Here is a 27453-nt window from a genome sequence, read left to right as displayed (position 1 = left end):
TGAAAATGGATAATCAAGAATGGGGGGGGTGGGGGGAGAATACATATCCTTTGACATCTCAAATCCATGCCAGGACTTTAACCTACATATAAATTAAGCTGTGCCCTCAAATTCTTACATACAGGAACTGGGGTGTAGGCCAGAGGTGTGGGGAGTGAGAGGTTTCACTAGAGACAGAGTGGGAAGCAAAACAAGTGAACTGACTGAAATACACTGCTGAGGGGAGCAGTGAACGAGACAGGAGAGGTCTCCTGAGCCTTGTGGGTCAGCTACCTGCCCAGGGATGGAATTCATGCCACAGTGGGATAGCTGGATGGAGCTGAGACTTTAACTCCTGCACCACCAGGGAGGCCCCAGGGGGCATATTATTTAATTTCTCTGGACTTACAGTCTTCTCAGTTCTGACTTGCATTTAACAGTAGCATCTACTTTGTAGGCTTTTTGTAAGGATTCAGTGAGGTAACACATGTAAAAGTTTTAAAAACAGGCAGCTTTAGAACATTTCTTGGCCAGTCAGTATGTTTGTGGATAATTATTGGTTATTATTAACTCCTTTACTCTTAGTTGACAGTATATCATTTTTTTTTCCTTTTTAAAGACTAATTTATTTATGCATACAGAATGGGGGTACCGACTAATTTATTTATGCATACAGAATGGGGGTACCGGCCAGCGGTGCAGGGGCAGTGAGAGGATTCACCAGAGACAGAGTGGGGAGCAGAACAGGCAGATGGACGAAGTACACTGCTGAGGGGAGCAGCGGGTGGGTCAGGAGAGGTCTGCTGCACCATGTGGGTCACCTCTGGGGCGGGGATCGAACTCGCACTGAAGGGGCTGCGGCTCGCTTGCAGTGCTGCAATTTAACCCGCTGCACCACCAGGGAGGACCCGATAGTATATCATTTCTATCCTTTACACAAGAGGTAGGAACTCTGTCTAGTTTAAGTGAGAAAATGATGTTTATAATTTATAAATAGGACTACTAGCTCCCAGAAGCTGAAAACAGAGGAGCCCCATTTCAGCTTGTCCTGGAGATCGGGGCTGCAGGAAGCCTGGACCTCGTCGTCAGGACACTGCACCCAGTGATTCATTTCCCCTGCCTCTGTCCCCTGGGTCCCGGTTAGGGTTGGGCCCCAGAGGAGGGGATCTGATTGGCCTCGCACCTGTCACGTGTGATCTCGGAGGCCTGCGGGAGGCGGTCATTCCCCAGGGCTGGGATGCCGGCTGAAGAGCAGCATCACAGAAAGGATCGCTTATGAATACATCTGAACAGGAAAAAGTCTGGAAAGATGTATGCTGATGAGCAGGCAGTGTTTTCTCGTATATTGGGGTTACAGGTGTTAATTAAAAAATATTTTTCGGTCTTGTTCTGACTTTGCCCCCTGTCCTTCCTTCAGTCTGCATTCCTAGGATTGACATGTCTGTGTATTTTCTAGTACTTTTGGAATTATTGCTGAATACCATGATTCATTTATTGATCTTAGTATCAGGACTCTAGAAGTCCTTTTTTAAGATAAAGTGCCTCCTTCCCTCCCAAAAAGCATAAAACTTTTTATGATAGAAAGCTTCAAATATGTGTAAGGTTAAAAACCATCCTGTACCTCACTTCGAAATTATCAACACTTACCAGTTTCCCCCTGCCCCCCACCTTTTTTTTTTATTACAAAGTTTATTTTTACATCATTTTTCACATTTTTTTTTTCCATCTCGATTGTAATCCCCGCGGGTTTCCCATCACCAAATCACCACTGTGCCACCACCATAGTCCTGTGCATTTCCCTCCCTTCCCCCGCCCCTGTTTTTGATCCCATTCCCCACTCCGCCCCCACAGAATGTCTCTGGTATATGATTGTTCATTATTTTTGTTATTTTCTCTCCTGGTCCATTATACTCCTGCTATGAGTGAAACCATCCGGTATTTTTCTTTCTCTTTCTGGCTTATCTCACTAAGCATGATCTTTTCCAGCTCCATCCAAGTTGCTGCAAAAGACATGTGTTTCTCTTTTTTGGTTGCTGAGTAATATTCCATTGTATATATGTACCACATCTTTCTAATCCAGTCATCTACTTTTGGGCATTTGGGCTGCTTCCATGTTTTTCCAATTGTAAATAAAGGAGCAATAAACATCCCCCACCTTTTTTTGGCCTAAATATTTCATGCATGTTGCAGATATCTTATTAGAGCAGATTACTTCTTAATAACTACCAACAGAGCAGAGATTGGCATCTAGGGAATGCCTACACGTATCAAGCAAACTTGAATTTCCCGATAGATTTCTGCCTGAGTCTGTCCCAGTGTCACAGGGGCCATTCTGAGCGTGGCTAATGTAGTCCCCAGCAGCCAGACACGTGTCCATATGTGACATTACTGGATCTGTCGAAACAAAATCTTCTGGCTCATCGATAGAGATGATGTCTGTTTTTTGATTGCAGTTGGGTGTCTCTGTGGGCTCCACCATACATGTGCTATTGACATGAGCTCTGGGTTCATGTGGCCCCCTGACACTTCCCTGCTCTGTGTCCTTGGTTGGTTGTCAGTTGCTGCTCCTCTGTGTCTCTAGGGACAGCTCAGGGCTGGCAGCCTGACCAAGCAGAAAGAACATTCATGGGGAGTTTCGAAACAAGAATTCTAGGCCTGGCTCAGTCATTTATAAAGTCCTTTAGCTTCTTTGTGGTTCAGTATCTTCATCCACAAGATGAAATGGTTCTCTGGACCTCACTATATGTGGGAAAAGAGCAACTTTGACAGGGAGATACTTCAAACTGGGATGTGCTGTGTTAAACATGACAGATTTCAAAAGCTTAGCATGAAAACATATGAGCTCTCTCATTAGTAGTGATGACATGTTGAAGTGACCCTATTTTGGATGTACTAATACAATACATTATTAATAATTTTACGTGTCTCTAATTTTTCAGTGTTACTACTGGAAAAAAATTACATTTACATATATGCTCACATTGTAATACTACTAGATAGGTTGGCCTAGAAGAGTCTAGTCCATCCTCTGAAATTAGTTGACATCTGGTAGTGGCATAGTCAATTCAATTGATAAAAAAAAATTGACACAGGTTTCTGGCTTAGCTGGGTTATTTTAGTATTAATGAAAATGCATTAGTTTGGGTCTACTGGTTTAACTAGCAGACTGTCCTATGACCAAGAAAGGGGAGGACGTGCTATTGTGATCAAAACACAGCTGGGATGTTTGTTGTCATCTGCGAGGCCATTGTTCTAAAGTGTGCAGAATATACTGATTATTAAACTTGACTAGTGGCAATGTCTTTGCAGTTTTGTGTAGAAGTTTTTTGATATTTCAAAACAAAAATCTGTTTTTTCTAAGCCATTTCTAGATATCTACATGAACCCCTGTAAACAGTTGTAGGTATTGACAATTCTTTGTAACTATAGTTACCTTTGCTTACCTATTTACTTACAGTAGAAACTTTACCAAGCTAGTATAGAACTAGAATTAACTATTATTCTAGAGCTTATTTCTTGTGAAGGGAGGGCTGCCAGTATTTTTCTCATGGATTATTTTAAACACTTAGGCAAATCATTTGACCCAACACATTTTCTTTGGCCTTCCCATATTTGCATAGATCGCCACCACTTTTTTTTTTGAAGATTTATTTACACATATATAAGAACTGGGGTACAGGCCAGAAGTGCAGGGGATGAAGGATTCACCAGAGACAGAGTGGGGAGCAGAACTGGCAGATCGATTAAAATACACTGCTGAAGGGAGCAGCCGGTGGGTCAGGAGAGGTCTGCTGCGCCAGGTGGGTCACTCCCCTGGTGGGGGATCAAGCTTGTGCTTGCAGTGGCTGTGGAGAGCTTCATAGTGCTGTGCTGTAACCCGCTGCACCATCAGGAGGGCCCAGATCTCTACCACTTACTCACCCCTCCCATTCCCTTTTGCACATGTACTGTCAGATGCCAGGTGACGTAAATGTGCTCCCAGCCAGCACTATGATACTGGTCAGCGCAGTCCCCTTGGCTGGTTTTCTGATGCCACCTTTTACATACAGAACAGTCAGGAGCTGTGAATCTGTCCGAGCGGGAGTTAAGAGGCTATCCCTGCTAATATATTAACTGCTCACCCTGCTCGACTCTACTTTTCTTTACCTTGCTCAGGTCATGGGTCTTGTTCACTTTCTTTCCATGTGCTTCTTCTGTCTACATGGACTGCCCAAATTTAGACAGAGTATTTATTTCTAGAATATTTATTTACTTATTATTTTAAAAAGATTTATTTTATTTATTTATGCATACAAGAGCTGGGGTGGGGGCCAGAAGTACAGCAGGGAGGGGGTGAGAAGATTCACCAGAAGCTGAGTGGGGAGCAGAACAGGTGGATGTACTGAAATACACTGCTGAGGGGAGCAGCAGTGAGACAGGAGAGGTCTGCTGCACCATGTGGGTCAGCTCCCTGGCCAGGGATCGAATTAGTGCTGCAGATGGCTTCATAGTGCTGAGACTTAACCTTTTGTGCCATCAGGGAGGCCCTCTCTAGAATATTTAAGTGTACTTATGTGTCTGCTATTATAATTTTATTGGACTGAACTTATCTAAAGGGCTCTTCATCTTTTCCTTCATTCCAGATCTGAGATTTCAAAAGATGAAACCGCTTTAAAATTATAAACCTTCGGCGTCATGGTGATTTAAAAAGATCTCATTGAGCAAACGATTATTCTTGTCTTGAACACAAATTCCCATGAACAAAAAATCTCTTTGAGCAACTCATAAATCAGAGGCTGTGCTGTTTGCTTTCTCTCAGTCTCAGGGACATGTAAGCTGCCGGCTGGCTGTTCCTGCTCACCTGCAAGGCATGCGAGGACTGGCCCCTGTCCTCAGGAGAGGCCAGTGTGGTGCACGGAGCCGGGGCTCAGCGAGGGCCACAGCCCATGGTGACAGCGTGCTTCCTGGGCCCTGCCAGGCGGCTCTGGCAGCAGGCGACGCGAGGTTGCTCTGTCTGGCTGTCTGCACGTCTGACAGCCTGAGAGGAGCCAGGGTCCACCCACTTGGAGAGGTGTGAAGAGAGCAGAGCCTTCTCTGTCCTCTCAGACATGCCTTCCCTCCACTTCCCTGTGTTGTGCACTTGGTGGACACAGGGAGACCATGGCCAGCTGGGAGCACTGAGCTTTTCCCACAGATTGACTGACCCCTCCTGGGTCACTGTAGCGACGCTTGGCTCCAGGGGCTTGGAAGAACATATGAAGTGAGAGCAGAATCCTTTACGCTGATTATCACATTCTAGGTGGAGACAAATTTCTTGAAAGCTTTTATTTTGAGACATGTATAAATTATTTTAAACATAGAAGTCATGAGAATAGTAACCAAGAACATTCCGTAAGAACCCTCTCCGGCGGTACAGCAGGTCAGAGCACAGCTCTATGAAGTTATCCACAGCCACTGCAGCAGGAGTTTGATCCCCGCTTGGGGAGGTGACCCACACATGGCTCAGCAGACCTCTCCTGACCCACCTGCCGCAGTGTTTTTCAGTCAGTCTGCCTATGCTGCTCCCCACTCTATCTCTTGTGAATTCTTTCACCCCCCTGCACCTCTGGCCTATACCCCAATTCTTGTATGCATAAATAAATCTTAAAAGAAAAGATTTCATATGCTTTTTGTCCAGATTTACTTATTGACATTTCACCCTATTTGCGTTGGCATATATACAAGTATACATACATATAGTTTCATATATGTGTGTGGATGTTTATATGGATATACTTCTTTTTCCTGGGACACTATAGTTGTATATATGATAGGCTGTTTACTCCTAAATACTTCAGCATGTATTTCCTAAAAAATGAGAATATTATTTTACATGCCCTCAGTTTAGTTACCAACTTTCATAAATTTTTTTAAAAAAGATTCATTTATTTATGCATATAGAACTGGGGTACAGGCCAGAGGCACAGGGGCGGTGAGAGGATTCAACAGAGACAGAGTGGGGAACAGAACAGGTTGATTGATGAAGTACCCTGCTGAGGAGCAGGAGAGGTCTGCTGCGCCATGTGGGTCACCTCCTTGGCTGGGAATTGAACTCATGCTGAAGTGGCTTTAGCTTCTTTTAGTGCTGTGCTTTAACCCTCTGTGTCGCCAGGGAGGGCCCACCAACTTTAATAAAATTTAACATGACTTTATTTTAATGTACTCTTTGTATTCCATCATTGAGCCAAAAAATGTCCTTTCTGGCATGTATTCCTCCATTTACCATCCAGTTTAGAATCACCTGAATTGAGGTGTCCTGTGAAAGGGCATCAGTTCTGTACCTCTCACCCCTTTCAAATGCCAGGTGTTCAGTTCAGGTTGTCACCTGTGCTTCTGACCCACTTATCAGCCCGAGGGTCCCATGACCTCCTACTTGGTCTCAGTCATTTTCTAGAGAGCTTCACAAAACTCACAAAAACAATTTACCTGCTAGAGTGCTGGTGTGTTAGAAAGGCTGTAACTCAGGAGAAGCTCTGGAAAAGCCAGGTGGAAGAGAAGGGTAGGCAAGGTGGGGGGAAAGGATGTGGAACTCCCATGTCCTCTCCCCGGGTACCCCCCTCGCTGTGCCTCCCAAAGCCACAGCCCCAGAGGTTCTTAGAACCCCCTCCATTAGGGTCTGATGGAGGCCTCATTGTGTAGGCACAGTTCATCAAATCATTGACTGTTGTTGATTGACTCAGTCTCCAGCCCCTCTCCCCTCAGAGTGGGGTGAGGCTAACCAGCCCAACATGCTAATCACTTGTTTGGTTCCCTGGCAACCAGCCCCCCACCCCCTTTGGGGCTCTCCGATAGTCCATTAACTAACTCAGGCGTAGTTAAATGGATTTGTTAAGAATCAACAAAAGACATTCCTTTCATTTCACCTTTATTGCTCTCATTACTTATGAAATTCCAAGGGTTTTAGGAACATAGGGCCAAGAAAGGGGACAGGAGACTGAATATGTGTTTCTCACTGTAAATCATTTTTCACAGCAGGTCTCTTTCATCTGCTTTAATACGAAACAGCTCTGTAGTCATTTTTTTGTTTTTTGGTCTTTTTATGCTGTTGACATTTTTGTAGAGGAATGTTTCAATTCTTAAAAGCAAACCTGTTTAAGAGCTAGGAGAAAACACTTATGTCGTGTTTTTTTTTGTCCTGTAGGAAAAATTTTTTCAAGCAAGGTTTTGAAAAAACAAAATATAGATAACTTTCTAAAAAATTAAAAATACTGATAAACCAAACCAACCAAACAAAAAAGCAGGGGAAAGCCATGAATAAGGGTACACAATGGAGCAACTCAAATGGCCAGAACAACTCCACCGGATCTGGTGAACCCAGTCAGTGTGGTGGGGGCCCACGTTCATTTAAAAGTTGCCTGGACTTCTGACAGTGAGTGCCCACGGTAGTCAAGAGTAGTGAGAGTGCCGAGTAGACAGTGACACTGATTGATTGGCGAGCACATATCAAACCTTTAAATATTAGGGACTTAGTGTTGTATGTTCTGGGCAGATAAACAGTTAAACGTTCATGCATTAGTGTTTACAAATTTTTATTTTATTTTTTAATAATATACTTCTGGCCCCCCTGTGCCGCACTATGAGTTAGAGAGCAGCACTGCACGCTGGCTGCAGCTGCTTCAGTGTGAGTTCAATCCCCAGCTGCAGAGGTGACCCACATGGCACAGCAGACCTCTCTTGTCTCGCCTGCATTCTAAAAAGTGGCGTTTTCACTGTCTCAGAAAGAGAGAACTCTTTCTGATTCTGATTAAGAATTCATTTGGCTAAAGGATATCGTGGTCTATAAAAAGTGACACACTGATTTAAAAAACAAAGCATGACATGCACCTCCATAGATTAAACTCACCGTGTTAGCACCTGAGAGTATCCTAGTGTGGAGAAGCTGAGGGAATCTGTGTTATGTAATACACTGACTTCTTTCATTGCTCATGTTGGAAAGAGGAATACACCCAGCTAGCTGGCATACTGACGGGCACCACCTCAGGCTCCCAAGCTGGGGACATGCTAAGTAGGCTCCTCCATCCAGCTCACAAAGACAAAACATACCCTTCGTGTGTAAGGCCATCAGCAGGAAGGAGCTTCAATAGAACTAGTGTGCTATTTAATCCCCTTGTGAGTAAATGCCCAGTCAAGCAGGGTTGGACCAAAGTGGGGTCACTGACGCTGGAACACTTGCCACAGGTCTCAGGCCCTCAGGTGGGAACCACAGCAAAGGGGCAGCAGGGGCCAGGCCGGAAGGAAAGGTGCAAAGTCAAAGTACAGTCAAGATAAAGGTGCGTGGTCACCCGGCCCTGGGACCTCTCACTCAGGTCCCTGTCTCTCAGTGTTTCCTTCCATGCCCCCAGGCCCCCCAGGTACAAGTTCAAGGCCAAGAGGCCAGTGCAGCTTCTTGACATGCCTCTCTGCTCCCCATGCCTCCTGCCTCCTGCCTGGCCTCCCCTTCCTAGCCAGCTCTGCCCTTCCTTATGTGGGGCAGCGAACATGGAACCTCCCCTTTCTGTGGAGATTACACTGTTATAATTCCAAGGCAAAAATAGCCACCAAATTATTTCTGTAAATAACTGACATGAAAATTTTAACCTACTTGTCTGTAGAATGAGGCCTGTCTCCCTGAGGCTTCAGACTGACCTCAAAGAAATTTTTGTACCTTCTTAAGAAGAAAATGACCTGACAAACACTGTATAAAGGAAAAGTCTTGAGTTTGGGCATGTTTAGGCAAATGAGGTCATACATAAAGTAATTGATTTAAATACTAAGTTGTGTTCATACGTACATGTGTACTTGTAATTTTTCTGGTTTTTTTTTTTTTTTTTGTTCTTAAGAACACTTTAGTCATAATACTTTCTTGGTGTTTTCCGTTTACATGGTTGCCTAGATGTACTCTGAAACACCTAAGGTAGCTGTTCTTCCGTCCTACCTTTTAAAAATGCTCCCCAGGGGTGACTTGCATGCTCGAGTAGCTAAGTCTTGTTTGTCACCAATGGCAGATGACCTTGGGGCCTGTCAGTTACTTCTCTGCATTAGGAAAGCGTGAAAGAGTCCACTCCTCTATCTGGTTTACTTAAGGACATGTGAGGGCCTCCCTGGTGGTGCAGGGATTAAGTCTCTGCTGTCAAGCCTCTGTGGCAGGAGTTCCAGCTACAGAGCTGATCCGGCTTGCTGCTCCCCTCGACAGTGTAACAGTGTATGTAGTTCAGCAGATTCTCTGTTCTGCTCCCCCCTCTGTCCCTGGTGCATCATGTCACCTGCCCCCCACTGCCTGCCCCAACTAGATCTTGTTTGTATAAGTAAATAGAACTTTTTTTTTTTTTTTTAGAAAAGCACATTTGAAAAGCCTGCTCTCTTGGTATTTAATACTTTTAAGTATGAAAAATATGCCCTTCCTCAGAAACAAACACCACATCAAGAATTTACACGTACAAGTAGTTCATTTGGTTTGATATGGAGCAGGAGAGTGGCCAGATGAGAGGAGGGAAAGGCGGCCAACCAAGTGTCCTTTGCCACGCCAGCTCCTGCTGTGGTGAACTGGTGCTTAATAATGTTGGGGGAAATGTGGGTGTCCATGTGGAGCACCCCTCGGCTACTCCACCTGGGGGTGAAGGAGGGAGACTTAGACTTTTTTTCCAAAGAAGCCCCGTCTTTGTCTTTACTGACGTGCACTAGGTTGTAACACCTGTGTTTCGCTGGGAGTCGCCGTGTGAGCGGCACGGTCTGTGTCCCGCTCTAGCCAGCTTCCTGCCGCCATCTCTGTCCCCATTTACCCACCATCAGCCCCCTTCCCTGTGGTAAACACCTGCTGGTCCTGTAGTCTAAAGTTTATTTTTGCTTTATTTGGTTTATCCATTTTCTTTACATACCACATTTGCACGAAATCTCAATCTCTTGCTGTCTGGCTCACCTCACTAAATAGAATCCCCTTAGGTCCATTCATGTTACTGAAAATGGCAGGGTTTCATCCTTACTTTTTTTAACAGCTGAGTAATATTCAGTTGCGTATATATGGCATCTTTCTTACCCATTTGCTGTTGTTGGGCACCTCATGGTTTTTGTTCCTGACTGTTATAAATTATACTGAAATAAACATGGGGGCTGTGTGTGCGCGCGTTTGTGCTTTCTGGGTAAATACCCAGTAGTGGAATTGAAGGAAATTTTTATTTTTATTTTTTTAGGTTAAATTAACTCATTTTTTAACGATAATTTATTTACATATATTTCACACCAATGTTCGTTTGTACAATGTTTGCTCTCTTTTCTCAGGTGTAGCGCCACTAAATCCCACCACCGGTCCACCCGTGCACCATCACCACAGTCCCTTGGGCTCTTACTGCCCTTGTTTTGCTCCCTCTCCCTCCCTGTCCCCTGCAGAAGGTCTCGGATTTATAGTTGTCTGTTAATTTTTGTTTTTGTTAAAAAAAAAAAGATTCAGTTATTTATGCATAAGAACTGGGGTATGTCCAGAGGTGCAGGGGCAGTGAGAGGATTCACCAGAGACAGAGTGGGGAGCAGGGCAGGCCGGCTGACGAAGCACCCTGCTGAGGGGAGCAGCTGTTGAGCCAGGAAGAGTCTGCCGCCATGGGGATCACCTCTGGGGCAGGGATCGTACTTGCACTGAACCGCTGCACCACCAGGGAGGGCCCTGGCTTGAGGACTTCCTCTATGGCTTTCCATAATGACTGCGCCCTTTTACACGCCCACCATCAGCAATGACCTAGCTTCTTTAGTCTTCAGTTGAAGGCTGCTCTTCCGGGACATGTGGGTGGTAGAGCAGATGACAGTGGCAGGAAAAGGCCTTCACTGGAGAAACGGAGCTGCTGGTGGCTGGAAGCCAAGAGAAACACCATGAAGTGCTAAGAAAAGGGACTTAGGATAAGCTAAAATGTTCTATATCCCAGGCTTCTGATTGAGCTTCAGGTTTAGGAGCACTATAGTCTCTGAAATGAATGGCCATGTCCAATACTTAGTGGGTATTCTTCAATAATTTTTAGTTCCATCTCCATTTATAAGGGCAAGGAAGGGGCCTCCCTGGTGGCCTGGGGGTTAAGTCTGAGCATTATCACCACTGTGGTCTGAGGTTAACTCCTGGCCAGGGAGCTGACCCACATGGAGCAGCAGATCTTTCCTTTCTTTCCCGCTGCTCCCCTCAGCGGTGTATTTCAGTTGATCTGCCTGTTCTGCTCCCCACTCTGTCTCTGGTGAATCCTCTCACCTCCGGAACTTCTGGCCAACAGTTCTTCTACACACTCACAAAAAGAAAAGGCAAGGAAAAAACCCATTGCTCTTGGTGTGTAGTTTAGTCCTTTAGAAATCATCCGACACATTTCTATGTCCAAGCATTCTAAAACCAGCCCAGCAATGGCTGAAGTTACGAGGATCACACGAGAAGAGCTGATGTCCCCCGCTTGTCAAGCATGGGGACAGGTGCCTGGGATACAGTGAGAGACAGGGTTCTAGTCCAGAGGGCCTCTGGCCATGGCCGGCGTAGTTAGAGTCCCTTGTTCAAATCAGAAAGGACTTGAACTTAGTCAGCTAGTCACCAAAAAGAAAAATGTCTGTGGGGGCTTGAGAACTTGGGTCTAATGCTTTGCATTCAAACCCTGGCTCTCTGTTGCTGGCTGGGCTGGTGACAGTCTCTGAGCCTCAGTTTCCTCAGCTATAAATGGGACTAGTAACACCTACTTCATGGGTGGTATGGGGGATTAAATTCAGTAATTTGAGGGATGGACAGACAGTATTTGGGTGGAATCGAGGGTGGGTCATGAGAGAGGAGGAGGTCAGTGGGTGAATCATTTCAGTGCACTGAGAAGACAGCACAGGGAAGTGGGTTGGGGGCCATGGAGGACATTAGATCTCAAACACACAAGAGCCTTGGACTTTGCTGTAGAGGCATTGAGGCTTCAGTGTGTCTCAGTCAGAGAGCTTGAGGACAGGGACTTCATTTGATCAGCTGAATTTTTAAAAAAGATTATTTATGCATACAAGAGCTGGGATACAGGCCAAAGGTGTGGGGGTACTGTGGATTGACTGGAGAGATAGTGGGAAACAGAACAGGTAGACTGAGTGAAATACACTGCTCGGGGAGCAGCGGGCGAGGCAGGAGTGGCCTGCTGCGCCGTGTGGGTCCTCTCCCTGGCCGGGGTTTGAACTCATGTAGCAGTGGCTGCGGAGAGGTTCACAGTGCTGAGACTTAGTCCCTTGCACCACTAGGGAGGCCCCAGTTGAACTTTTTACAGTTCTTAGAACTAAACGTTTTGGGACTTGGTTTTGTGCCCCACCAGGGCACATCCTGGATGCCCTGGGACCACAGAACTCCATTGGTGTGGTGTAGCCTTTGCCTACATGAAAACAAACAAGAACATAACACCTCTTCACCAGAGCTGGCGTTCCAGACCTTCAGCTGTACATTTTTAGAATACTCTAGTTGCTGATCTCTTTTGGTGGTGGACGGGGAAGCCAAGCCTAAATTTGGTGGCAGTTTTTTAATTTTAAGTTGATTTTGTGAGAAGCCTTCCCCGTTAACAGGGTTCAGAAATCCCTGCTACTCAGAATGCAGTCTAGTGGATTGGTGTTCTGGGAGGCTTTTGAGCGAGCCCTTCCCTGGAAGATGGAGAATGCTTGCGGTCTCCAACTGACCTTTGATCTTTGCCTTCAGCTGCTCATGTTTCCCACCTGGAGAATGTGTCAGAGGAGGAAATGAACAGACTCCTGGGAATCGTGTTGGATGTGGAATATCTCTTTACCTGTGTCCACAAGGAGGAAGATGCCGATACCAAACAAGTTTATTTCTACTTATTCAAGGTGAGCTTTTCAATCATCGTTCGAATGTTTAATTGCGCCCAGTTTCTGTATCCCAGGTCATGGGTGGGAAGGTGCTCAGCTCCTGTGCCTTGGGAAGTATGTATGCATTTTTTGCATGAAGGATTCTCTAGAATGACTCCCATATTTCAGTACATCACTCCTTCAGAGCCTTCACACTTGTAGGCAGTGTTGAGTATTTTTTTTTTTTTTCATACTCCTACAGGTTTTTTTTTCTGTCTGCCCTCCCATTCATTCATCCAACAAATATTTACCACACACATATTCTGCTCATGGCTCTCACGTATGAGGGATAGTTCATTAGGCAAAGAAAGCCCTTGTCCTTTTGGGGTTTACATTTCAGTTGGAGAGGCAGACAGTCAACAAGCAGATAGTATATCTGCAGGTGGTGATCAGCGCTGTGAAAAGAAGCCCAGCGGGGTCAGAATGGCAGGGATGGTGGTACAGGTGACACATGATAATGAGGAAGGACAGCCAGGAAAGTCCTTCCCAAGAGGTGACAGTTGAGCAGAAACCCAAAAGGGGGTGGGAGCCCTCCTTGAAGAGTGGGGGAGAGCCGTGCAGGCCGAGCAGGCGTTGAGGTTTTGCATGGGATGCCCTTGATGTGACGGGGGAGAGCAAGGAGGCCGGACTGGAGCGGCCTGGGGAGCAAGGGGAGGGTGGGAGGTATAGGCAGAGGGGTGATCCTGGGACCCTGATTTCTGCCTCAAGGTTAGGATCAAGCACTACCAAATTTGTTTTGGCCTCTTCCTCACTGTTTTTTGTGCCTCATTGATACTAGTTGTTCTTGCTTCCATTTCCCATAGCTGCCAGTTTATGGCTCTACTTTATCATCGTTTAGATCATATCCCTCCTCTTCCCACAGATATATGCCTCACTAAGCTTCTCGTTGCAGTCAGAACTGACAGATGTCAGAGGGAAACCAGTGGGAGGAATGGATGGAGTCATGAAGGAGGCTGAGAGAAGGAAGACTTGCGCCCCCAGCAGCCCTATGGTTGAGGGCGCTCTGGATCATTTTGTATTATGTAACTCTTGGGAGGCTCTTTAAAAACAAAGACCCAAACACCTACTAGAACTTACAGTCAGAACAGATTTGTATTAAGTGCTGCACTTTCTTTTTATGAAAGGACAGATACATTTTTTTTAATTGAGTTTCCTGAAAGGTGTGGAGTCGGAGGACAAAAAGCAAAGAGATAGCGAGGTCAATAAAACCAAAAATAGGTTTATTTCTGTGCTCCGGGCTAAGGTCCACTGACCCCAGAGAGAATCGAAGTCAGAGAAATTGCCCTGAGGGAAGGGTAGGAGGGGTTTTGGTAGACCTAGGAAGGGGGAGAAACGGTGGTGGGGTGGAAAATTTTGACAAGGAACTGGAACTTATATTTCTGCCTGGGCTTGTGTCAAACGGTGGTGACAAACAAGTCATGAGGTTATCACTCCCCCAATATCTGCTTCTGCTTGGGGCAACTGCTCCTTCCGTATGCCTGTGTTTGGCTGGTGCCTGACCTCTACGTTCCCCTTTTTGCTTTGGCTGCTAGGAACCTCAGTGCAAGTTTTTTCTCAATTCCTATAACCTTGTTTGGGGTCTGAATTTATTTGGTAGTAATTTTCCCTTTTATTAGGATTTTTCTTTTGTTGTGTCAATACTGATGGGGGCCTCTGGGTGGATAGGGGGCAGCAGTGGGAGGGAGAGAAGTATTCTTTTAGTTGTGGGGGTATGTGGGCATATTAACTCTAAGAAGGTTATTGGGTGGGGGGAGTGAGAAGAGAGACAAGAGGTGGGAGACAATGAACAATTGAATTCCCCACGGCAATTAGCAGGCACTAGGCTACTCTAAGTGACAACTTGTTGACATGGCTGTGAGGCTTGAGTCATCCAAATTGAACCCTGGCAGGTTCATACTGTTTAGAGCTTTTTTGGAAAAAAGACCTTAGTTGAAGAAAAACAACGTCTGCATGACTACAGCTATTATTTGTCTTGGAACCGAGCTCCTGGCCGCCCCCCCATCGCCCTGTTGGAAGTGAAGGTGGTGTCAAGGTTTCCATCCTGTCAGCCTCCTCCTTCGGCTGTTTATAATCAACTAAACAGGCAGAAAGCACCGCTCTGCTTTGAAGTACATACACTTGCTGTCTTTCTTGCCTCCTTAATCTTTAACTAACAGTGCAAATATACTGGCTTGGGGAAACAAAATGAGAAATATCCTTAGCTCTTGACAGGCAATTCCTGTGTTTCATCGATCTCAGTGATTAAACAAAAATTAAAAAATCTGCACTCTTAGATGTTAAAACTCAGTGGATCCTGCAGCCTGGGTGGGGACTCTGGAGCCTCTTTGGGGGTTAATCCTGGCTCCACCCCTGCTCCCTGCGACCTTGGACAAGTCACTCTCCTGCAGTGACAGGAATAGCTCTACCCCAGGTGCTTGTTAAGCATATTGAGATGATCCATGTAAAGAACCACAGAGAGTGCTCAACAAAAACAAGGATGCAAGTGTTCTCTCTGTTAACATTTTTGATATGCCCACTTATGCCAGCATCATCATTTGTAAATGAAGAAACCCAGGCTCAACATCTCCCCACGCCATCTGTTTATCCCCAGATTGCCCCCCCACCCATGTTCCCAAATGGTCCCATTTTATCTGAGAAAAAAAATAGGCAGCCAGCATTATTTGTACTTAAATTTTTTGATAAATCTTATATCCTTAGAAGCAAATCATGACTGCATATTTATCTTTGTAAAGGTGGGCATAATCTGGGGAAAGTCTCAACAAATGCCCCATGCTAATTATTTATTCCGCACCCCCTAGGAGCTAAGGCCCTTGTGAGGTCTCAACTTTTAGATTTTTATTTAAATTCTGTTTGACACACTTTGTGATCTTTGCCCTGGGGCCTTCGTCCATTTCCATGAACTCCTGGCAGAATGCTCGCCATCTTTGTTTCTACTGAAAAGGTAGTAAGTGGAGAAAGGAAGGAAAAATGTCACTTAAATAAATCGCATCATAACTGGGCCACATGTCAAGTTACAGAAAACTTAAGCAAAGATTGGAAGCAAAGCATTTTGGTATCAAATTTATTTTCAAAGTAAGTCTTTATTCATGGCTCTGTGTTCCCCTTTCTCTCTACTATTTGCTCTTTGAGGGCTTTAAATTCCAGTGGCAAGGATTAAGGAGCAGTGTTTTGTTTTGTGGGCATTGAGATGCCAGAACACTTGGCCACTCTTTGCAGATGGAGAGGAAATGAAAAAAGACCACAGGAGAGACCAGACGCTGCCAGTTGCGAGCCCTGCAGAACTCCATGCCCGAGCGCCTGGGCCCAGGTCACACATTTGACACACAGCTGCTGTAGTCCTTTCTCCTGGCCTCATTTGTGCAGACCTTGACCTTCTGGGCTTTAGTAAAATCCTCCAGAACGTCAGCACTACTATAGACAGGCATGTGGGGGCCTGGGTCAGCAGGTGTCTAAACAAACACCGGAGAAAGGAAAGTGGGCAGAGGGCGATGCCCAGTGGCCAGTCCTGAGCACTCCAGGCTGCTGGGACATGAAAGGTGTCTGCACCCTCAGTTGAGGTCATGGATGTGAAGGCAAACTGGGGTTACCTGGTAGTTGCTCACTTAATCGCTTAAGGATGTATGTATATGAAGTTAAGATAAATAGAAAATGGAGTCTCGCCTGTGTGTGGGCTGTGTGTGTGTGTGTGTGTGTGTGAGAGAGAGAGAGAGATTGACTTTTAAAAAAATGATTTCTTTGCAGCTCTTGAGAAAGTCTATTTTACAAAGAGGAAAGCCTGTGGTTGAAGGATCTTTGGAGAAGAAACCCCCATTTGAGAAACCTAGTATCGAACAGGTAAAAGGAAGAAGAGAAGCCCTCTTTTTGTCACTTTAAGGCTGAACAAACCTCCCATCTTTCTGCCATAATTCTGTACACATCTTCTTTCCATCCTCTTTACCTGGCCTAGAGTTCTCCGAGTCTGTTGATATGTTGTGTTGGGCTCTCTGGATCAGCAATGAATGCATGATTTAATAAATGATGGAGAGTTTATCTTTTGTGCTACTGTAACCTCAGAATTCACTGTTATTTGGGGATGAAACACAATGAAGAACACGTGTTCCTAAGAAAACTCACAATGTGCTTTTTCTTAGTGTTCAAGTTTTGAAAATCTGTCTTTGTCTATTCTTTGGCACTGTCTAAAAGGCTTATTGAGGTGAGGGAAGGCAGTTGCAGTGTGAAAAGCATTGTAAGTCAAGCGAAAACAGCAAAAACAAAAAGAGATTCTGTACCCAGAAATTGACTTCCTGCTACCTTATGATTCCTGGAAAGATGCTCATTTCCTTGGGGAACCTCCTGACATGTATAAAGTCTGTATGCTAGCTGTTGTCACTATCTTCCTCTCATTGTTCAGTTAAATAGATCGGATACTTTTGGTTGCCTTTCTTGATAAGGATGGTGACAGACGATACGATATCAGAGTCCTTGCAAATACAAATCAAAGTTTTTATCAGTCAGTTTCTAGAAGAAATTTTATTTTGCCTCCCAACTTGGTTAAGAATTTACTGTTCTTTTATTTGAAATGAAATTAGATGGGAGTGTTCTCTAGGAAGATTAAATTGATCATGTCTCCTTTTCAAAGCTCAGAATTTTGAATAATATTCGTTTTGGTTTGCTGGAATTGAATGAGTAGTAGAAAAGAACTTAAATTCTAGTGAATTGGTTCGGTGACAGACAAGCTCGTGACCTCTTTATTAAAATTTGGTAATGTTCTCCAAGAGCATCATTCTGTGATAGCTGCTGTGTTGATAGACCAGCAAAATTATCCCGTAAAACAGTCAGATTTCATTCTTTAAAGGTTTATGCCCTTTTCAGTCCAGGATTTTGTTATTTTCTTTCATGCCTTAGAATTTGAAGTCGGCAGAGGGTTGTAACACGCAGTCTTTCCGTCTTGTCACTTTTCATCTGCTGTGTTCTAAATTAATTCCTTCTGGGTAGTCCTGTTTCCAGTAAGGACAAGGAAGAGGCTTTTGGTGAACAGAGAGATGCCTGTTCTTTTGCTACTAACCATTGAATGTGCTGTTGTGTAGGATGTTCAGCATTAGTCTGACTGCTTTGCTACATCAATAAATTGCCTTCCCTCCTTTTAAGGGTGTGAATAACTTTGTACAGTACAAGTTTAGTCACCTGCCAGCCAAAGAAAGGCAAACAATAGTTGAGTTGGCAAAGATGTTCTTAAATCGCATCAACTACTGGCATCTGGAGGCACCATCTCAACGAAGACTGCGATCTCCCAATGATGATATTTCTGGATATAAAGAGAACTACACCAGGTAATCAGATGATCACTTCTTTTCCTTTATCTCCACAGAGCCAGCAGCAGACATAAAATTGCTACTTGTCTCCCCAAGCAGAGGGCTGCCTGGTTATCACGGCAGCAGTATCATTTCAGAGAGGATCTCTGTGTAATTTAACTCCCTTGACTCTGACTTTTCATTAGTAGTGTGATGTTTTGGAGGAGAAGAGATCCAAGTTGTTTAAATCTGCACTCTCCCACGTAACTGTTGCTGCCACTTGTTGGCCGTCAGGCACTTGAGATGTGGCCAGTATGAATTGAGATTTCTGAGACTATCAAGAAAGAAGTTCATTAATGGATTTAAAAAAATTGACTACATGTTGAAATGATAATATTCTATATGTATTGGATTAACTGAAAGATACTGAAGTTAATTTCACCTGTTTTATATATATATACATATATATATATATATGTTTATTTTTACATCATTTTGTGCATATTTCCATCTCAGTTGTAATCCTTGTGGGCTTCCTACCACCAAATCACCCATGTGCCATCACCATAGTCCAGTACATTTTCCTCCCCACACTGTTTTTGATCCCATTCCCCACTCCACCCCCAACAAAATGTCTCTAGTATATAGCTGTTCATCATTATCATTATAATGATGTTATATTCCTGCTATGAGAGAAACCATCTGGTATTTTTCCTTTTCTTTCTGGCTTATTTCACTAAGCATGATCTTTTCCAGCTCCATCCATGTTGCTGCAAAAAGACATGTGTTTCCTTTTTTGATTGCTGAGTAATATTCCATTGTGTGTATGTACCACATTTTTTTAATCCATTCATCCATTTTTGGGCATTTGGGCTGTTTCCATGTCTTTCCAATTGTGAATAAAGCAGCAATAAACATTCACCTGTTTCCTTTTTTAATGTGACCTGTGTGAGAGTACATGAGGCCTGGAATGTATATCTATTGAATATTGCTGATAGAGATGACTAGACTATGACTCTGTAAGTATTACATGAGAAACCTCACTCATTTCAAAAGAGTTGATTATGAATAAATTATGTCAAAAAATTCTTTAAAAAGGGACAGATCACCAGCAGCACCCTAAAACTAATATACATGAACTTATACATTCTTTGTCCCTTTATGTCAGTATTTAGTATTGGCTGTAAAGAAAAGAAATACAGAATTTTGGAGTCCTTCCCCCCCTCAGTTTTACTGGCTACATAATATTCCATCAAGGCGATCAACCAGGTTTTACCTAACCATTTCCCTATCAGTGGAGATTCAAACTCTGCATATTTTCTCAAAGTGCATGTACATTTTTTTCCATAGTGGGAATTTGTTTTTATTGTGTATTTATTGTGTATTAACAATAGAATCATAAAATCTGACTTAAAAATTTTCATTGAAGTGAAAGAGACTTGGATTATCCATTCTGTGTACCTTTTTGTAACTTTTCCCTATTTTTATTTTATAGACATATCAAGCTTACTTCAGGGATATGATGGAGCTTATTAAAAGTCACATACATATAAAGTGTCTTTTGACAGCCTATAAAAGAACACTTATACCCATGTTATTCTCTGTACTAACAGATGACGTGTAGGGATAGTTATAGTTTAAGATAAGCTTTCTTCTCTGACCTTACCTTAAATCTCTGATCTGATTTAATGTGTTATACCTTTTAATCTGTTCCTCCCCCCTTTTACAATATATGCAATTTTGAGTTATAAACTATTTTCTCCAAATCACTGACTTTCATAATAATTGCATATTTCTTCAAAATCAGTTTTTAATATATATCTTTACTTCTACATCTTCATTTAGAGCTGTATGTTGTAATAACTCCTGAAATTATTGTGTTGTTTATGATTAAAAGTGGAGATAATAAACCTCTAAAAATTATATATCTTTTAACCTCATCTGTGAGTGATCAGCCAAGCCAAGTATTTGTCAAAACCAAACTCCTGAACATATTTGCTGTCTTTACTAGAGAATAGTTGTTTCATCACAAAGGAGAATTAAGTGCAAAGCTGAATGGGAGATCTACTCTATTTTAGAAAGCAGAGCAAAACTGCCAGGTTGCACTTGAGAATTACCAAGAAATGGGAGGCACTTATACATGCTTAAAGAGCAGTGAAAATTAAAACTGAGTTTTGTCATGAGCAATGGGCTTGAATCATGGTTCCTTTGCTCCCTGACTCTGTGAGTTTTAGACCAATCACTTTATCTCCTTGACCTTCAATTTCTCCTTCTGTTCAAGTCTTGTGAGTGTCTGAGCATCCATGGGCGGTTGTGCTCAGGGCCTGGTACACAGCAGGCACTGGGGAGAAGCCAGTCACCGTTTTCTTACTATACACGTTGTTCTCTAAAACTCACTCGCTGCCAACAGGGGACTGTGATGTTAGTGCATTAAATGCACAGTTGAATGAAAGCAATGATTGGGATATTTAGAAAAAGTAAGATAACAAGGAACAGAAAGGTAGCAGCAGAATCCGCCTAACCCCGTGTCCTAAGCTGGCAGCTGAAGGCGGAGGAGTGGAGTCTGCAGCGGCGAAGAGGAACCGCTGAGAGACTGAAATGAATATGCCCTGATGAGTTCTGAAACCTGCTGATTTCTGGGTGGAATGTCGCCCACGAGCCTCTGTTAATAATAAATAAGGAAATGAAGGTAGACTAGACTTGCCTCCCCCGCAGCCTCACCTTCACACCATGTTGTTGAAGAAAGGGAAGTTGAGCGAACCTGTAGCAAAGTTGAGAATCAGTAATTATTTCAGAGTAAAACCTCATTGTCATGACTACGTGGGGATTTAAGAAACCACCCACCACTACAGCATCCGACACTGATCTTCTCAAAAGTGGGTAATATTACAGGCTTCAGGTCCCACCGAGCTTTATCTTGATATGCAAGTGAACCTCAGGACTTCTAAATTATGTGGTTCAGCACATAATTGACAGTAGTTGTAGCCAGTAGAACAAAGGGGCCGAAACTTCTAGAGCACCATTTTAGTGTGAAAATGGGGCGAAGTAAGATTCTCTGTAGAAAACACTGGACTCAGAAAATAATTATGTCCATGACAGAGCTCACTTGTAAAGATTTGTCCACTGAGAAATTAGATGCAGATCGAACAGAGCTGCATAAATTACTTATACTCTTCACTGAATAATGAAAAAATATAAATATTTTATATGTGGAAAATATCTTACATTAATGTTAACATATACTTAATGGTTAATATTAGCCATTAATATAGGCAGATAGGAAATATCCGTAATATATGTAATATATATGTATCTTCCCAGAAATCACTGTGTGTTTGACAAATAAATCTGAGAAAATACTTCAAAATTCCCTAAAATTTGAAATTGTTTTACTAATATAAGAAGAAATAACCTGAAAATAATGTCAGTGGAATATGACTTCTTAAAATACCTCTGACCAACCGAATTTGCAAAACAGAAGAGGCAAATAATTGGTCGTAGATTCTGAGTTGTGCACAACTTCTGAATATTAAAGGCTACCTGTTTGTTAGGGAGATGTTCTGTAGCAATACAGGGCAAGTCAGACATAACTAAGCTCATTTTGGGAGATGGCGTTATGTAGCCATTGTTCGATAAACCTGGCCCATCCCCATGCTTCCTGAACACCCAGAGTTAGGCATTAAATCTAGGAATTATTTATCAGGAAGCATGGAAAGAACTAGTGAGAGGACAGAGGCTCTCAGCCTGGACTTCAATAGTAACTACCTGTGGTTTGGGTGAATTAAGGAGGTCATTGAAACTTTAGGATTCCCAGTCCAAGTAAGTAAGTAGGATGACATGGTCATTTCACTGTAAAGAAAGCAAGGTGTTTGCAAATCATCATGATGCTGTAAAAAATCTGAAGTATTTGAATAATCAGTAAATTACAAACACATACTATCTCACTTAGGCATATAAAAATGAATGAGTTTTATCCCTTTGTGTCTTTTTAAGAGTCCTAAAACCACTCATTCAGGAAAGACCTTTTCCTATAGATAAGTCTTTGGAGGATGTTTGTGTGTGCAGAAACATTTTCTTCTGCTGTCTGGCTGCACTTAGGGACCCTATCATTTATTAAAACAAAACCCAACCTGCCTCATGCCCAGTCAGTCTCCTTTTCTATGACATATTACAGATTCATAAAATGAGATTAATCTCGAAAGTAAAATCTACGCTCCTCTCCTGGGATGACTGAATGATGTGTTTATACTTTGGACAGCATTTTATGATGTTATAATGATACTTATAACCTGCTGTCAGTGTAGCAGAAAATATGTCAGTCTGCTGTCGTCTCAGATACCTGCGACCCACAGGTGGAGTGCTCTGGAGCCATCGGCACTGCCTAGCAGGTGTGAGTCACATATGTAACTTTCAATTTCCGTTTGCAAGTAGCTATTTAAAAAGTAAACAGACACAACAGATTACCTTTAATAATGTTCATATATAAAAACACCACTGTATATAGTGATGTATATAGAAACATCATTTCAACATATACTCAGCATGAGAGGATTCACCAGAGACAGGGTGGGGAGCAGAACAGGCAGATGCATGAAATACACTGCTGAGTGGAGCTGCCCACAGACAGGAGAGGTCTGCTGCGCCATGTGGGTGGGTCAGCTCCCTGGCCAGCTGGGGATTAAGCTCATGCTGCAGTGGCTGGCCATAGCTTGATAGCGCTGTCTTTAACTCCTGCCTCTCTAGGAAGGCCCTTTAATAATGAATCCTTACTTTGTTTTTTTTTTTCTCTAAGTCTTACTAATTCAGTGCCAGAATGGCTTTGTACATCTGCACTTATTCATTTATTCACTAAATTTTAACCGATTAAAGCTTAAATGAAGTCCAAGCAAAACAATAAAGTTGTGTGCAATGATTCATATGGTTTCCATTTAAAAGTGAATTTTATAATGACTGAAGTTAAATAAACAAAAGATTAAGCTCTAGGTTTTATTGAACACATTTCAGTGCTCAACAGTTATATGCAACCGGGTAGCTACTGGATCTGATCTAGTAATTCCCTTTACCCTAATCCTTTCAGTCTTCCATTGCAGAAGATTGCGTATATTTTTACTTTAAACTTTTCCAAATAGTTTGTGAAAAAACTTGTGTCTTGTGAAACTCTACTTCTGAGTCCTAAGGGTTTGTGACCATTATTTCTTAAATTTTTATTTTCATTACTAGCTCTTGTGGAACTGGCCTCCCTTCCGTGCCAGAAGTTAGCTTCATGAAGTGGCCACAGAGTAGTAACCTCCAACAAGGGTTGGCTTTAAAGACGATGAATTTCTGTGTGAAGTGTCCTATGAACTACAAAAGAAACGCACTCTTGCTTTACCTGCTATTGATATTACTGTTTCCCACTTGACAGGCTACACAACAAACACTGAAGCTGCCCATGTCCGTATGATAATCATAAAATGACATTTGGGTGTAATTCATTAAGACAGCAAAGTTGAGAGAGCAGTGGTTAATTTTATCAAGAGCAGATGAACTACCATTAATAAGAGTTTTCTTCCTCAAAGAGGAAACGCCACAATGGGTCCTCCCTGACGGCGCTGGGGTTAAAGTCTGTGTGTTCTCAAGCAATCACCAGCCACTGAGTCCTATTTCTGGCCAGGGAGCTAATATAAGCGGTGCAGCAGGCCTCTCCTGACCCACCAGCTGCTTTCCCTCAGCAGTGCATTTCAATAGATCCGTCTGTTCTGCTCCTCTGTTTCTGGTGAATCCTCTCACTCCCTGCGCCCTGCACCTCTCTCTGGCCTACACCCCGATTCTCGTGTGCATAAATAAATAAACATAATCTGCCCATATGGGAAATGAGAAGTAACAGAATAAGTTCCAAAAAGTCAGTAAGCATGAAGAAACGAGTGTTATTGCTCTCCTGATTAAGGGGACCACAGTCCCAGAGCAGCTTCTTCCACTTTGGGGGAGATTAGGAAAGCACACAGGGAGAAGTGTTAATTTCAGGAAAGCAGCCCTGCCTGGAAGACAGTGACCGGGACCACCATGTGCAGTGAGCTGCTGGCCTCGCTGTGTGGGGCCACACTTTGTGGGTCCCTGTGATGGGCGTCTCAGGAACACCAAAAAGAAACAGGTGCATTTTGAGTGCACTTTGATGCTCTGGTTTCTCTGGCTGAATAAGCCTTCTAAAGTGTAGGCTCTGTGTGACTGGTGGACCCAGCATGGTGGTTAGAGCTCCTGAAGCCTCTCCCTGGGGCCCGCTGGGCCTGGACGCTTCTCCAGTGCTGTGCATTGCTATGCCAAAGTGCATTTTTGACGTTGAGTCTGAGTCCTTGAAAAATGACCTAAGCGACAGATGGTGGAAACTTACTATTTCCTGCATTTTGACTGAGTTTTGAACAGTGTTGAAGATCTTTATCTTCCCACCAAAGCTTCAGGGGTATGAGAGCTGTGCAGGCGTTTTAGACACCTTCCATTTCATGCAGAGGACAAGACAGTGGAGTTCTGATTTTTTTGCTAAAGGGACTTCCTCTGATTTCTTCTTTCATTGAAACTGCCATTTGTGTACCAGAAGCTTGAATCGCACTGTGTACTTTCTGTGCAGGATCTCCTTTAATGCTCTAACAACCCAATGAAGTAGGTATTGTCCTCACTTTGCAGGTCAGGAAATGAAGACTTAAGAACCTAATTAAATTTGCCATGTCATGCAGCCTGTAAAGGGTAAAGGGACAAAATGAGGCTCGTATCCTGGGGCTGTCTGACAGGGGGACCCGCAGGGTGCGGCAGGATGGAGCATTTAAATGGACTCAAGTCGTGTAAAGTCAGCTAATCTAACTCCCAAGTTTCACCGGCTGGGAGAGATACCATTGCTTGCCTCTGCAGAGGGAATTTCTTCTGCTAAGGTGAATGGCCCGAGAGTAACCAGAATTTGGATATTTCAGATGGTCTGGGAGGAGGGGACACGTTCAAGGATAACGATGGTGCTTATCTCCTGTCATCACAGGTGGCTGTGTTACTGCAATGTGCCACAGTTCTGTGATAGTCTACCTCGGTATGAAACCACCCAGGTGTTTGGGAGAACACTGCTTCGCTCCGTCTTCACCGTGATGAGACGACAACTCCTGGAACAAGCAAGGCAGGAAAAAGACAAGCTCCCGCTCGAGAAACGAACTCTAATCCTCACCCATTTCCCAAAGTAAGGAAGCGCTCTGGGGATTTTTGCTTGACCCCAGAAATTGAGATTGATAAAAGCATGCGAAAGCCTGCCTGAGTCCCATGACCGGGTGTGATGGGAGAAGCATGCCAGGGAGGGGGATGGGGTCCTCTCCTCCTTCCCACCCTCGGTGAGTCTTATTGGGGCTTTCCCACCCCATCTTTTCTTAGCTTGGCTTTGTGTTGACTGTGGCTATTGCTCCCTCACCCCCCCCCCCATCCTCCCTGGGTCATCGTCTTGGAGTTTCATAGAATGGAGGCAATTTTGTGTGCAGCAGCTGTCAGGGAGCGAGAGGAGGATAAGGGAGTATCTATAGACCCAGTTTCCAGGTGCCGAGAGGTGGTGCAAGCACTCAGTGGCTGGTCTTCGCCTTCCCAGTCCCAATCCTTCCCAAGATGTGGACTCAACCCTACCTCCCAAAGAGCAAGCTGCCCCCTTGTAAACCAGACCTCAAGAACAGAGCTGGGCAGGGCCAGAGAGCCCTCTCTCAGAAGGTCTGTACTCTGTGGCCTTGTATTCCAACATGTAAACAATCATAAATATTTTTGTCAAATGAAGCCAAGGGACTAAAAAGTCGCAGTGGGACACTGTTGGTTTTGAAATGCATTTTCAGTGGCAAGAACTAGCTTGGAGAGTGACTGGGAGCCAAGAGGCTGACTGCTGGCAAGAGCTGAGGGTGCAGTTGGCGACTTGTCATGGAGCTGTCACCAAAGGACAGGTCCCTGTGCGGTTGTCATTCTGCCGAGACTAGGACTTAATCAGGTTGTGTCTGTAGAAGTTACTGGAAAAGCCTTTCCAGGTGTGGTAGAGCATAACACCCTCTCGCCCTGGCTCCTCCCCCCACCACCTCCTGTATTCCTCACCTTTGGATATTAAGTAGAGAACAGAATTTGGGAAAGGAGATGTTGGATTCTGTGACCACAGATTGACAAAGCCCTGTTTCGTTTGAGAAGCGACTTCTTATCATCCAGATTAGTGGGTGTCCCAGTTTGTTTTCATGAACAATAGTTTTAATATTTGAAAATAAGGCTCAGAACAACACAACTGACTTTGAGTTGCAGCTTAATACAAATCCTCAGCTTTAGGTAGAGGGTGTCATGGATAATTCTGATGAGTTTTAGCTGAACACTCAATGTTTGTACCTAGATCCTAGTGTCTTGATTTCAGAATTGTCTCAACTCCACTGTTGACTGCCTCTCAGTGGGTTCCGAGCTCTGGGCATGCTTGTGTGTTGCAGGACTCTCAACGCCTTTCCTTTGAGATGAACTTTGCTATTTCTTTACTTGCTGAAGGTTCAGCCTTTCACATTTTCAGATTACACTTGTCATTCTGTTTTTCAGCCAAGGGACAAAGAAGACCCCCACCCCCACCTTTAATGGTGCTTAAAGAGAAATTTTAATTACTTTACATAGTACCAATTTTTCTCCATAGCAAATTCACTTTGCTTCTTTCATATATTTGCTAATTATAGTGTGTTTTGTTCTGTCAACCCGTAGCTCTGGCGTGCTCATGCTGTTGAGCTGAAAAATCAGCGCTGCTTTCTTTTCTTCTCTATTACTAATGGTAGCATAAAACTACCACCCACTTCTGCTTTTCAAGGAAGCTGACAACATTGCAGGCTGCTGGGGGTTTGTACCTACCGGTTTGGCAGCAGAGTCAGACACGTTGAAGCCTCCAGTGCTGTTTGATCTTGGGTGCTGTCTCAAGTGCAGGCTGCACGCAGCTTCTCCCCACTTGGCGAGGCCACTGGGATTCCCAGATGCATTTTCAGAGCTCACATCCTTGTCTTCCTCCTCTTCATCTGTTACTCTCTCTTCTGTGGCTTTAACCTGTGCCTCTCTTCTCCATCTACCTATTAATAAGATTGTTTTTAAAAACTTTTGGTATCTATACTTCATCCTAGGAGATAGATACACATGTTGAAGAAAATTTGGTTAAAAGAAAAACAGAGATACTAGAGATCACCCATAACCACATAGTTCCATTTTCCCTCTACATGCTGTAATATTCTATTTTACATAGTTTCATATTCTTTACATATAAAAAGCGTAGCCTCATGTCAGTATATTTGACTGTTATTTATTATAGTGAAATACATATATACACACACATCCATATGCTATATAATACACAATCACATAATAATTATTTTTTTACATTTAA

General features: G+C 43.6%; 1 protein-coding gene across 1 annotated transcript in view; it reads left to right on the top strand.

The window, feature by feature from the left end:
* Nucleotides 1-27453, top strand: part of KAT2B (K(lysine) acetyltransferase 2B) — a 61619-nt gene that overhangs the window by 2244 nt on the left and 31922 nt on the right. Inside the window, exons 3-6 of the mRNA XM_012732072.1 lie at nt 12644-12789; nt 16552-16644; nt 17938-18119; nt 25081-25272. Of these exons, the coding sequence (XP_012587526.1) occupies nt 12644-12789; nt 16552-16644; nt 17938-18119; nt 25081-25272 (613 nt within the window). The remainder of the gene's footprint in view (nt 1-12643; nt 12790-16551; nt 16645-17937; nt 18120-25080; nt 25273-27453) is intronic.

Source organism: Condylura cristata, unplaced genomic scaffold, assembly GCF_000260355.1.
Source record: "Condylura cristata isolate star-nosed mole 26May11 unplaced genomic scaffold, ConCri1.0 scaffold00033, whole genome shotgun sequence".
NCBI lineage: Eukaryota > Metazoa > Chordata > Mammalia > Eulipotyphla > Talpidae > Condylura > Condylura cristata.
The sequence above is the reverse complement of the archived record's forward strand: the minus strand, read 5'-3'. Positions and strand labels throughout refer to the sequence as shown.